Source organism: Lissotriton helveticus, chromosome 10 (assembly GCF_964261635.1).
Source record: "Lissotriton helveticus chromosome 10, aLisHel1.1, whole genome shotgun sequence".
NCBI lineage: Eukaryota > Metazoa > Chordata > Amphibia > Caudata > Salamandridae > Lissotriton > Lissotriton helveticus.
In genome coordinates this window covers 207,947,922-207,962,155 of record NC_136071.1, presented here as the reverse complement: position 1 = coordinate 207,962,155, position 14,234 = coordinate 207,947,922, and the positions used below count along the sequence as shown (strand labels likewise).

The 14,234-nt window shown below is 47.3% G+C and overlaps 1 protein-coding gene across 1 annotated transcript in view; it reads left to right on the top strand.

Moving 5' to 3' along the window:
- Nucleotides 1-4,774: 4,774 nt before the first annotated feature.
- BAIAP2L1 (BAR/IMD domain containing adaptor protein 2 like 1) overlaps nucleotides 4,775-14,234 on the top strand; it is a 558,841-nt gene continuing 549,381 nt past the window's right edge. The window contains exon 1 of the mRNA XM_078665168.1: nucleotides 4,775-5,436. Within this exon, the coding sequence (XP_078521294.1) occupies nucleotides 5,386-5,436 (51 nt within the window). The 5' untranslated portion in view covers nucleotides 4,775-5,385. The remainder of the gene's footprint in view (nucleotides 5,437-14,234) is intronic.

Here is a 14,234-nt window from a genome sequence, read left to right as displayed (position 1 = left end):
CCAATCAGGGACAGCCTACACACCCCACAACCAAGGCCCTGTGAATCCAACCAATGAGAGTGAAGCACCCCACCCCAGTACCTGGGAGTGGCCACACCCATGCAGGTGGAAACCAACAGAACAAACAATTCTTCAGAGGAGAGAGGAGCAGAGCATCCACAGGCAAGCAGAGTGAAAGAATGGAGGCACAGGAAGGCCAAAAGGATGGTGGTGAGAGGAAAAGGAAGATAAAGTTCAGCCCAGAGGAACTACAGGTGGCTGTGGATGAAATAGTGAGCAACTACAGCAAAATATTTGGGAGACAGTCTCTGCATGTTGCAGAGACTGTGAAGAGGAACATTTGGATAGCCATTCAGGCCAAAGTCAATTCCGTTGGTGTCAGCCACCGGGAGATTGAGGACATCCGAAAGAGGTGGTATGACCTGCGCATCGTGACGAAGAAAAAAATAGCTGCACAGAAAAAGGATGTGGGTTTGATTGGAGGTGGCAGGAGCAAAGCACCAAAACTGACACCAATAGAGGAGCTAGTGGAAACCACCATGGAGGCAAAATGCATCCATGGGATAGGAGACCTAGATAGCACAGCGAAAGCAGCCAAGAAACAAGGTAAGAGGCATGTTCCCACATCCACCCCCAGCAACCCAACCCTGTACCCCACTGTGTACACACATCACACTGCAGAAGAGCTCAGATTTTGTAGCAGCAATGCATCATGGTAGACGTAGTCATGTATACATAGATGCTAAGTACACCACACATGACTCAGCAAGGCATGCCACACACATCACCAAACAAGCATTGTGGACTGTGCAAAGGTGTGCAGACTATTTAATTAAGAACCACACACAGACAATCAACAACATTGACCCTATGTCAATTTGAATCCACAGGAGAGTCGTCACGCAGTTCAGCACCGCCGAGGGAGGAGAGGGCAGCACCAACTAAAAGAGGGGAGAAAGAAAAGAGGAAAAGTTGTCACAGCGCAGGAGAAGGAGGGAACGATCCCACCCATGAGCCATCATCTCCAAACCCACCCACTACACCTGTCCCAATGTCCCCTCTGTTGTTTGGAACTCCTGACCTCACAGACACACCCAGTGCAATGTCCAGAGGGTCCATGCCGGGAGGGGAAAGTAGCCATGTGGAGCCCCCACAGAGGATCCTGCAGACCTCTGAATCAGAGGATGAGGAAGATGTCCCCCAAAAGAGTGCACCAGTGGCTGACAGGCCAAGACCAACTATTGGAGCAGGCGCAGCGCGCACCAGTGTCCTTGGCAGGAGGGCACGTGAGGGTGGGGAGGGCCAGGAAGGGGAGAGCGTCTTCTGTGGCCTGGAGGGCACGATGGTGAAAGTACAACGCCAGCAGGCCAAATCACTGCAAGCCATGCATAGGCAGGTTCGCTGTATGAACACCAAAATGTCCAACATGGACAAGGGCATAAGCCAAATGACATCTAGCATGGAGGTGATTGCACAAGGAATCACAGACATCTCAACATACATGGGAGTTCTCTCCGACAAGTTGGACAGGGATCATCTCCAGCGTGCCAGGGAACGACATGACATGCGCCAACAGACAAAGGCCGTGAATAGGTTCGCAACCAATACAGCACTCCTCTGCAGACGCTCCATTTCAATGCAGGAAGCAATAGAGCACTGCTGCACAGACTTAACACGGGGCATGGGTAGAGTGACCTCTGCGATGGAGCAGATGTTGAACTCCAACACAGGCAATGCTGGTGACACGGGTGTGGAGGAGACTGAGGGGTCAACCAGCAGGAGTGGCTCCAGTACACCTGTACCGGAGGTGCGCCGGAGTGGCAGGCACAGCCATGCGGAGTCAGGCACCAGCAGGGTAACTGAAGGACAGGCACCAAAATCCCGCAATGTAGTGCGAGGACGCAAGCACTGACCTATGCGGGAGACAGACTCAACTGCACACAGTGACTGAAACTGAGAATGTGCAGCCAGTGACATTGACGTACATTTATGGATCCACTTCAGATGTGACTATGGTGAGGTAGTGCTGATTAAACTACTCATGTCATGAAGTATACCTGTGTATGTGTCATACTTTACCTAGAAATATCGTAGTGTTATTTCTGTCCGTCTCAATCTACCATCTAGTGCGGCAGGTCCTGTTGCCTGGGGCCCTGCATGTTCTCGGTCGTCATCTATGTTCTCATGATGTGTCAACTCCACCTCTGTGCCTTCCTTGGTAGCAATATTGTGCAAAATGGCACAGGTGACTATTATTTTGCAACACAGGATGGGGGTGTACTGTCGTGCACCTCCACTTTTGTGGAGGCAACAGAACCTGCTCTTCAGGAGTCCAAAGGTTCTCTCCACTACGTTGCGGGTGGACCTGTGTGCCACACTGTATCGCCTTTCTGCTCTGTTGGTTGGGTTGAGGTACGGTGTCAGCACAAAGGAACGCAGGGCATATGCACTGTCACCTGGGAGAGAAGGAGAGGTACATGAGTTACATTCACATTTCACATTTAGATGAGATCCATTTCAGGGTGTGTACAACATTTTTACCTAGCAGATTTCCATCTCCAAAATCTCCATTCAGTAGCCGGGTGTATATTCCGCTGTTCTGGAATATGTAGGAGTCGTGTGTGCTGCCAGGGAATTTGGCAACTATGTCGGTGATGATGTTCCCTGCATTGCATATCACCTGCACGTTGATGGAGTGCGTTGACTTACGGTTTCTGTATATGTGTTAGGTGGCTGCAGGTGGGCATAGGGGAATGTGGGTGCCATCAATGCAGCCTATCACATGCGGGAAGTGTGCCAGTCCATAGAAGTCTGTTTTAGTTTTGGCAAGTTCCGCAGGTGTGTCAGGGAACTGTATGTAATGTCCCATTCTCTGAGTCATGACATCCAGGAATTTCCTGAAAAAACGGGACAGACAGCTCTGGGATACACCTCCTACTGCAGCTATCACACTCTGGTAGCTCCCAGAGGCAAGCAGGTGTATGCTACACAGCACCTGGACATGGGGAGGGATGGCGTGGGCCCTGGGTGTTGGATGATCCAGGTATGGGTGGAGGTCCCTTATTAGGTCCATGATGGTAGTGGGGTGCAGCCTGTACCTCTGGAGTATCTCAGGCTCAGTCAATTGGAACAGAGTGATCCTCTGCCTGTACACCTGCTCCTCCCTTTGCCATACCCTCAGACCTGCAGCCTGTAGCCTTTGCCTCCTCGCAATCACATAGAGTGCCGCCATTTTGCCAACACTGTTGCATTTTGGGCCCTTTTTTATAGCATGCACATGGTTACCACCTGCTTTCAGTCCATGGTAAATACCGACTCTTAAATACCGAATTTCTATGAATTCGGTATTTTTGGCCTTTCCTACATCTCGATGGCCATGTTTTCCGATTTCTTATTTACCGAATCGGTGAATAAGGACTCAGTAATTATTGTATCGGTAAATTACGATTCGGTAATTATGTACTCGGTAAATACTGAGTCGGTATTTTTCCGATTCATATTTACCGAATCGGTCTTTTTTTGTCACCTACATCTCGTTCTCGCTATACCGGTCGGTAACGGCCAATTTTACCGATTTCAGGCCGTTACCGACCGGTATTTGGCTACCTACATCTGGCCCTAAATACTTTAGGTCATGGACAACAGTACCTAGCAGTTGCTCTATCTCTCTTGGATCGTTGTTCCAGTGCTACAGCGGTAGGATTTTAGCCCAAAATATATCTTAATTACTCAAACTGAAGCAATAGCGTAATTTCGTATTACAAGAGTAATGAGCAATTCCTTTGTTGTAATTACACTTTCTCTCAAGCTCAGTGCTTTAAATGGCCCGGTACTGTCCGGTACTCAGTACCTGCATTTCTTTGATTTGAGAGGGAGAGTACCAGCACTTTTCAGCAAGCACTGCTGCTATACATTTAGTAGGAGAGCAAAGAGGTACTCTTAGTAGCGAGTACCTGCACTTCTAGATTTCCATTTAAAACACTGCCCAGGCCTAATGTTAAAACTTGCTTAATCGTAATTTAATGTGCTAAAAAGTGACATACAAGCTTCCAAAATAGACTTTTTCTTATCTGAAAAACTCTCTAAATTTGGCACTTAAAACCTGATCCCTGGCTTTGATCTGCTCGATGGATTTAGGCCCAGATTTCTGTACTGGGGTGAATGTATGACATTGTTCTGCATTCTGTCCATCAACTGTTGTTTTTGCATTTGTCACCCCGAGTGGGACGGGTATGCTCAGACGTGAGTCCCGTGCTCTCCACACCACTGGAGTCAAGCTATCCTGGCTGAAGACGGCTGATAGCCAGAAACCGGTCCTAGGATGCTTGATTCCGGTCCAAGGAAGACGTGGCTTGGCAATTCGGGCTGGACTGTTCCCATGAGGCACAGGGTAAAGGCTGATTTGCATATGGCCATGTCTGAATTGGGGTGGTGTGGTGAGCAAAAAAACGATGGATTTAGGCCCAGATCTCTGTACTGGGATGAATGTATGACATTGTTCTGCATTCTGTCCATCAACTGTTGTTTTTGCATTTGATCTGCTCTGCCACTCAGCCTCTCTCTCACCTGGAGAATTTTTATGGAAACTTCCCAAATCATCCTAGAGCGATACATTTATAGTGATCAGATTACCACGTATGCATCATATAATTCTGCCAAATTCTAGTTCAAAAGAATATTTCATGATGTCATGGGAAACTACTGAGGTAAGGCAATCACTTTGGCTGGCATCGACCCAAGCTGGTATTCTGTCACCAACTCTCCGTGTTGCCACGTGTGTCACCTCCCGTCCCGCGGGCGACGCCCGTGTCTATCTGAGGCCGCAGTCAGACTGCTAGCAGCAGGTGCTGGCGAGACACCTGACGCCCACGGCGAAACCGGGCGGTAGACCGGGGCTCGGGGACAGAAAAGACCACCGCTCCGAGGCGAAGAAGTGGCACTTGTTCCTCCGAACACCGGCGACCTCTGACGTCACGCGTCCCTCATCTTTCCAGGGGAACACGTCTTCCTCCGCCACAGGTGCGCGTGCGGGGCGGCGCTGCGCTGACGTCGCCAGGCCCCGCCTCTACCCGCCAGAGCTGCTGGTTCGGCAAGTTTTGACAGTTGGTGGGAGCCGGTGAGCGTCGGTGTGGGTGCGGAGCCGGGAGGCCACGGGAGGGGCCGGGCAGAGGCGGCGCGTGAGCTCGGCCAGGGACAGGGAAGCGACACCGGGTGCTGCCTCTACCTCCTGCACTCCGGAAATACAGAGCCCTGCTCCCGTCACCAAGGAGCTTATGTGCGGATCTGATACTGGCCAGGCAGGCGACACCACCCGAAGATTGAGCTTCCCGTCCAGGTGCGCCCCCCGAAGAGACTCACCCCAGGACTACATCCACAACTGCAGCCATGTCCCGGGATCCCGAGGAGGTGAACAGGGTGACCGAGAACACCTACAAAGTAAGCACGTAGTGAGCCAACGTTTGCGGGCGGTGGGAGGGATCTCTCTGAACCGGGGTTCTGAGCGTAGATGGCCATGCTGTGCCGGCTATGAGTGTGGCTATGCAGGTGCTTAAATGTGAATTTGGGCTGGTTGGATTGCAGGTTGCAAGTGCACTTTGGCACTGCATGTGCAGGTTACTGAAAGTGAGCACCTATATCCGGCCTGTGTGAGTGGTAAATCACACCCTGGGCCTTGGCATACAGCTTCTTGTGTATGAAACATGGTGATAGGTCCACCCTTTTATGATTTTAATGAAATCAAATAATAGTATTTTTTGATTGATTGGGTATGTGTGGCACTGCCACCGCTGCCCGTGAGCCTATAGTCGGGGCCACTGAAATTATGCTGCAGGAGAGGAACAAATTATGTGGCAGGGTTATGTGAATTATGCGGCATGAAAAGGCAACTAATGCTGCACATTTTGTAACAGTATTACTTTAGTATTTTGTCATTTTTAAACTTGGCAACACTGTCGGAGCATTGGCTGCACCTCATTAGCCGCACACTCACATAATTCATGTGGCCCGGCCTATCTATAGTCCGATATAGTACTTGTCCTGTCGTTAGCCCAGGAGCATGCCAGTGAGTGTGTATATCGCAGTACTAACCATCCACCGTGTGGGTAACATGATTGCCTGGTACTGAAAGTTTTGAGTGTAGATAGGCAGGGCCTTTAGAATACTCGTCAGCATACATGGGCACTTCAGGATATGAATGGGCATCCACCACGAGCCGGGCCTCCTATTTGTCAGTGGACAATCGGGAACCACAGCATGCGACAGATTGAGAATATACCGGCACTGCACTTTGTGTATAACTAGATATATTGGGCTGGTAGCATGTGAGTGGACAGGCAACTCATGTTGTGAGCGAGTGTGGATAACCTGGGCCTGCATGGATAACCTCGGCCTGCATGACGGTTGCGTGTGAGTGTGACTCGTGCTGTAAGCTAAGTCAAACACAGACGCTGTTGCATGTGGGTTACTGTGACTAGCCAGACACTTCAGGCTACGAGCCTCAGCCTGTAATCGCCCACATGCTGCTGGGCCAGTGCGTGGGTGTACACTGTACACCCACGCACTGGCCCAGCAGCATGTGGGCGATTATGGATACTTCTCTGGTACCACGAATGTTTAAGTGTTCTAATGTATGCATGTGGGTGGTGTGCCCTCAAGTGATTACCACAGATGTCATATCCAGCCACTGGATCACGTGGGTGAGTCTTGATAGTCTGCTACTACTGTTTGTGTATGTGCAGGGTTAGCTCTGCAGCCTAGGGATGACTGAGTTGACATATACAGGTAGTGCTTGTTTTCCATCAGTTACAATCACAGGACCTTGGGGCTGCATGTGTGAGTCTGGCCCGGCTGAGGAAGTAGCTATCAATTGTGGAGTATGTGCAGTGGCACCGGGGCAGAGATGCGAAGGGCCTAACACACCGTAATTATGACAGAAATTTTCTACAGAATTGGGGAGCAGGAGGTCCCATTTTTCTCGCTTGCCCTGTGCCCACTGCCTCCCTTGCTACGCTAATGCTCCGGCTCCGAGTGTGTAAATCAGGGCTCTCTGTTCATACAGCACAAGTATCGCTGAGAGTGGACAGCAATGAACTGCACGCTGTGTGTGGATGGCCAGGGCCTGAAGGGTGCTAAGCGAGGGCTTACTCAAACTTTAGCCCTGCAGGCTGTGTGTGAAAGCGGATGTAAACTTCAATGTCCTACAAACCAGCTGTTCCGTTATGTTTGTTTTTCTGTAAAGAATATTCAAGTTTTGAGTCGGTAGATAGGTCGCTTACATTGTCATTTTAAGCAATACTACAAGGGGTTTATCACTTTGACCTTCCGTAGCTTCATGCCGCATTACAGTGCGAGAATGGGGCTCCTTATGCAAATTGTTAGTAAGGGTTCACGTTTTCTATCGTTAGTGTCAGACGTACGACACATCTCTTTGAGGAGGATGTTCTGCACCTTTAGTGCATTGCACAAATATTTTGAACTTTAGTTTCGGTATGTGCGTGCATCTTATTTACTTCAGATTTGGTCTACTCGATAAAATGCAGAGTCGTCGATAGACATATTTTTTGTCGAAATCATGTAATATTTGGAATTCTTTACTTCAATATTAAGACAATTTGTGTAAGCTTTATCCTATCAAATGGCAGCAAACCTCTTTATTCAATGGAAAGTTCCAGGCAGCTGCTTAATTATTAGTTCGTGTAGAAAGTCTGTTTATTGTGGTAACACGCTCTACGTGTTAAGGTTTCAGCTCTGAAATCAGTCAGTTATACCTTGCAGTAATATTTCCGAGTGCGGTATTTTTTGGGACAGAAGTTCAGACTAAAGAAAATAGTCCGATCTTGTCCAATATAAACGAAGGACAAATTGCCTTTCGGAATAGGTGAGGCAATGTGTGGTCCAGTGGTGTGATATACATTGTTCTTGAACGCCTTTCTAATTAATCTTGTGGTCTATCTACAGATTCTGAAAACAAAGGTCACCAAAGGTGAAACGCAGAGTTTTCTTGTGCCAGATTAATGCTGTTATTGCAAGGTTAAACGTGTGCCTCTCGGTTTGGCACTTCTCCTGTATCTATTTGCTTATTGTTCCAGACGGGTGTGGTCTGGGAAAGGAAGCATTTACCGCAGCCTGGCTGCATGTGGCAGCCTGGGTACTGAATCTTGGTTTTTTTTTTCGGATGAACAAACTTGACTATAAGTTAATCAGAATTACTTTTGAAAATCTGTGGATTTGGTGGTGAAACTTTATTGTCAAAGTTGTTTCCTCTAACTACTTTGCATGCTGTCTCATTCTGGTCTTCTGGTTGTTTTGCATAATATTCTTTCTTTAGTCTATTTTTAATTGCATTTTATTTACATTTCGCCTGGACTGTGTCTTCAGCTTGAGCTCTGTGAGAGAAACCTTTTTATTGGACCAATTTACCATAGTATTTTTTTGTTTAAAATTTTTAGTTCGGATTTCTACCTATCCTGTACTTTTTTTTTTTTTTAGGAACATATTTTTACATGATGATAAAAACTTCCTGTGTTAAACTGACTTGTAAAAAGTTCATGTTGTTTGGGCTGTCTACTGGAGTCCGGCTCTTTTGTTGCTATTTTAGGATTTATCAGGTACAAGACACAGTCCACTGTACTAAGAATTTTTTCACAAAAAGTGGTTGCAAATTGTGCACAGACTGTTTGCAAAATGACTTTCAATTAGAAAAGCGACCAATGTACTAATAGCATGGCAACATCAACATTCAACAAGGGTGGCAGAGCATGAATGAATGTTATTTAGATAGGTGAGTGTGTGACCCCCCCTGTGACGATTAGCTACAAATAAAAGGGATGGTGGCCTGAAATCAAGGTCCTACTAATCGGCATCCCCGTGTTTGCATTCCCAAATGTGTGTGTGTGTGTATTATTTTTAAAGTGGCATCAGTTGCTTAAAGTAACCAATGCTGCTTCAAAAAAAAATATATATATATAGTTTTTCTGTTTGGGGTATATATCAGGGGAGCAGGCAGTGGTCCCTGGGGCCACTGTCTACTCCTCAAAGGCTGCCATCACGGTTCCCAAGAATAGTGTGGGCAGCATCACCAGCCGACGATGTGCAAAGTCTCTAGGGAAAGTCCTTCTCCGTAGTCAGGATTGCCAGCCAGTTCAGGAAACAAAGGCCACTTCCCCTTTATGAATTAGTTACCACATTTCAAAGGTTTCCAACTTGAATTGTGGTTTCAAACCATTGATGCATTCCGTACTGAATTGCAGTTTGTAAAGAATGACCCTTCTAAATTATGATTCAGCACTGGTTGCAAAACCCAGTTCTGCTGTGTGGAAAAACGTTTGTGACTCATAAAGTGGGGTTTGTACCATTGCTTTAAATGGGAAAATATAAGTGCAGGTACTCATTAAAATGAGCTAGAGCTGTAGTAAGTGGGCAGGGCTAAGGGCAAGACATAATGATACTTAACAACTTCCATAATAGTTGCAGCACACACCAAAACACATGATAAATGTGTTTATATAAACAAAGCAGGTTAACTCATTACACAAAAAGAAAGAGAAATGCGATAATATGTTAACATTTCCTATTTTTGCAATAGTTGCACCTTCTTAATGCCATACTGTTAATTGATGTTGTTTGGCACAATACTATATATTTTTGAGCACGTGAGTAGGAAGAAACTGAAAATACCCCCTCATCAAACCAAAGCTCTTATGGCAACAAGCAAATGAAGCAAATCATCATGACCCTCCCCAGAAGATCGCTCTTGTCTCTTCCATCAATCTATCCATTCATCCTTTTATCCTACCATTTACCTGCTGATGCCCTCCATTTACCCTTTACATTCTGTCGTCTATTCAGTTTTTCATCCATCATTCAGTTTTTCTACTATTCCGTCTGTCCACCCGTCATATCCAAACCTATCTATCCTTCCATCTTTTAACCTATCCATTCATCCTTTCACTCATCCATCTCTTTATCCACCCTTTCACTCATCCATCAACCCTTTCGCTCATCCATCAACCCTTTCGCTAATCCATCCACGCTTTCACTCAATCCCTCCTTTCACTCATCCATCATCCACCCTTTCATCCATCCTCCCTCCCTTTCGTTCATCCATCCAATCTTTCACTTATCCACCCATCATCCACCCTTTTATCCAATCATCCACCCTCTTTCGCCCATACATTCATTCACTCATCCATCCATTCACTCATCCATCCATCCATCCATCCATCTATACATCCACCCTTGCTCACTCATCCATCCATCCACTCACTCCCTCACCAACCCTCCCTACTACATTATTCATCAACCTTTGTCGCCACAGACATGTAAACACAAAGTGCCCCCAATTTCTTTTAAAATACCTCCTGAGAGTGTCTTGGTTCTCTCTCACTTTTTTCTTACAGAAAACAGGCATACAAATGCAGGCAAACACACAAACATAAGCAGACACACTAAAGACTCCGGTATGTTAAAAGCCATGTTATACTCTTCACCGTGGCTTTTTTAATTGCCACTGCCAGGGGACTGCCATGATTCCTGTGTTTGCGCAAATGCAGAGGATAGTGTGAATGTGGTTTACAGCACAGGGCCTGAATGGACCCCAGAGCTGCCAAGGTTTCAGATTGCTTATGTGAGACATTTTCATATTTTCATTGTAATTATGAGTGACGTTTCAACGACTATGAGTGACACTTTTCTGCGAGCAAAATTAAGCAATGAAAACGAGGGAATCATATCAATATCAGAAATGACACTCATTTGAGTTTAGCGCCTAATGTTTCAGATTGCTTATGTGTGACATTTTCATAGATTCAGTGGATTTATGAGAGTCAGCCAACAACGAGATGTGTAACGCTTAGAGTGGCACATTCTTGCCACCAAAATCATGGAATGAAGTCCATGGAAATCGACAAATATCAGAAATCACAATCATTTGAGAAACAAGTAAGTCAAACTGCAGCAGGTGCTTTTGAAGCTATTATTTAATTAAAAAAAAAATCAGCACCCTCCACCCCAACCTCAGCTTCAGGTACGGCCAAATGGCATGTAACAAAGGGATCTCTGTGACAAAAACAGCAACTCACTGAGCTATCCACATACAATACAGTACAATACAATATGCTTTTTTGAAGGAGGCATATTAACTCTCTACCCTATTTAATGGTGGGAGTGAAAACTGCCAGTAGAGAAAATTCTGACCTCTCTCCAGCGGGAACAATAATCACATGACTTATCTCTGACTTGGCAAGTGTAACTGTGCTGAGAAAATAAAGTGTGCTGCTTCGTAGTGTCACTGTGGAGCAGGGATGTTAAACCCTTTGCACTACTGATAAATCAGCAAAACTGTTAGTTTAGACAGAACGTTGCGCATTTTTAGCACAGACAGACAACTCTAGTGTGCCTATTTGCAAGTCCCTCTGCCATGCTGAAGCCCCCAAATCATTTCTGTAACAAACATTTTAAATGTCAGCAGCAGGAAATTTTTAAATTAATACCCGACTTACCTGAATCTCTTTACAGCTGTCAGAACGATCCACCGAGAGGATCTGCTGTCTTGGCACCGCGTGGATCGCTAGCCTGTCTCTTCTTCAGAGTCAGACAGCGGCCCTGCTGCGGTGTCATCAGAGAAAGCCTTCTATGTACAGACCAGGTAATTGAGGCATTTGGCGTTAGGAAGGTAGGTGCCTCAGTGCAGAAAGTAGTTATATTAGCGCTCAAGGAGCCTCTACATTCGCATTGTCTGGGCATTAACCCTCCGATCAAGAGAAAGTACAGGAAGTGTGAGAGTCCGCCATTCTTGCCATGCTAAAATTTATGTTTAAAGTATTACCCTGCACTGACTTTTCCCTACCTGAAGTGCTGCGCTTTGAAAATCACACGCGCACACTAGCAGGTAAAATGAATCTCCACCCTGCTCTGTCAAGCACAGTGTGATGGTGAGCACCGGAAATTATTCAAATGAGCCCTGCTGAATAGCTCGGCAGGGGCTCAGATCGGGGCTACAGAAGTGGCGCCTTGGCTGCCAGACAGTTCCACTTCTGCTCATTAGCACTCTCAGCCAGTGAGCCTACCTTTTCATGAGTACCGGTACTCTCCTCGGCAGTAGAGAAGTGCCAGTACTCAGAGTGACAAATCCAAGAAGTGCCCGTACTCCGTACCGGTGAGAACCGGCCCACCTGGTTCATATTTTGCAGATCCCTATTTAGACCTTATAGCAGAGTGACAATGGTGTCTGAGCTGAGGTGAGAGCTGGAGATAGCAGCATTACACCTCTGGCTGTTTATTTGCAACCTCGTGCCGAGGGCTTTACTACACTAAGCATTTGCTCCTCTTTCCCCTGTCTCCCCTCTCTCCTATGAATTGCCTCTGCTCTCATGTATGCTCACTGCATGCCACCTCATCCTACTGTATGGCTCATGCTTACCCCTGTGTTTCCCCTCACATCTCCTTGCCTTCGCCCCTGTAGAGACTCAATCAATCAATCAATCATTTGTAAAGCGCAATACATACCTGCTAGGGTCTCAAGGTGCTGAGGGGGGTGCTACTGATCGAACAGCCAGTTCTTGAGCATCCTCCTGAAGGTCAGCAGGTCTTGGGTTTGTCGTAGGCTCAGTGGGAGGGTGTTCCATGTCTTGGCGGCGAGGTGGCAGAAGGATCTCCCACCGGTGGTTGTTCTTCGGATGCGCGGGACGGTGGCGAGAGAGAGGTCGGCAGAGCGTAGCTGGCGATTGAGGATGTAGAAGGAGAGCCGTCTATTGAGGTAGGCTGGGCCAGTCTTGTGGAGTGCCTTTTGTGTATGGATGATGAGCTTGAAGGATATCCTTTTTCTGACGGGGAGCCAGTGCAGGTCCCTCAGGTGGGGGGTGATGTGGCCGTGGCGTGGCACGTCGAGGATCAGTCATGCCGAGGCGTTTTGGATGCGTTGTAGTCTTTTGATGAGTTGGTGGGGGCTCCCACGTATAGGGTGTTTCCGTAGTCGAGTCTGCTGCTGACGAGGGCCTGGGTGACTGTCTTTCTTGTATCTGTCGGGATCCATCTGTAGAGACTGTGTGCATTAACCCACAGCAGCAGGGAGAAATACTTAAACCATGGGATCACACTTATGTTTTTGTTTTTTTAGAATGTATTTTCACAGTTGGCAAGCTGGTGATCCTACACCTGAATGCAATGTGATGTTGACCGCTTAGTTGGCAGTAGACTAGCACTTTGTCTTCATGATAGTCAGCTGCAAGGTGAGACAGAAAATTACCAGCATATTGAACCCTCAGCACCTAGATGCAGGCACTTCGCATCGAGGAAAAGAGGCCTGTGAGCTACATCATCCTTGAAAGAGCTCACAGGAGCCACACAGTTGCCAGAGCTCAGCTACACCCACACAGACTAAGGCCTGGAGATCTTGCTGAGCATAGAACATGAAACTTGTCACGGGAGAGCAATGAGAGCAGAGACCGATCTGGACACTAAACAGAATAAATTGTAAGCTGCCATAGCCCAACAAAAGTAACACAAGTTGTGCCTGGGGATCCCCAAGATCTCACAAGGGAGGAATCGAAGCACGAAGGCAAAGACGGCGATGGGGATAAAATAAAGCTGAGGTAAGCTCTCGGAGACCATCATTAGCTGCCCAGAGAACTGGGATATCACTGAGCCTACAAGAAACTCATCATAGGGAGTATATGCAGCAGCAGAGCAAGACAGAATGGAAGTCTGAATGGAGCTTAGTCTGTTTTTAGCACCAAGTAAGTAAGTTTGACCTACAGATTGCTCGCCTCGTGAATATCCAGTGAACGCCCCTCTGATGTTGTGTCATTGGATGCCGTCATCATTCTACGCTCAGCGCTCAACGTCACACGCTCACTCCCGCGTTCACTTCCGGGTCTGGGCACTAACGCGGGACGCAAAGGACGGCTACAGAGCAGGCACTTTGCCCAACCTTCTATGTACCTAACAAAGGCAGCATATGCCCTTGGTCAGGCCCTATGTCAATCCTTCTGAGCACCCAACTCTGGCTGAGCCAAACATGGCTTCTGGCCATCCCTTGTGAGGATTTGGCACAAGGTCAGATATGTGGCCAGGCCCAGCGCACATAACTTCCCACTGCGCATGGTCTTAGGGTGTGTGTAGTAGTGTTGGCCGGTGGGCCTGGTCTCTTGCCATGTCCTGTGTCCAGTCTCCTTCACTCCCAACCTCACCCGCATGGGCGTGGTTGAACACAGGCTGTACACTGAATCTCCTGCGGT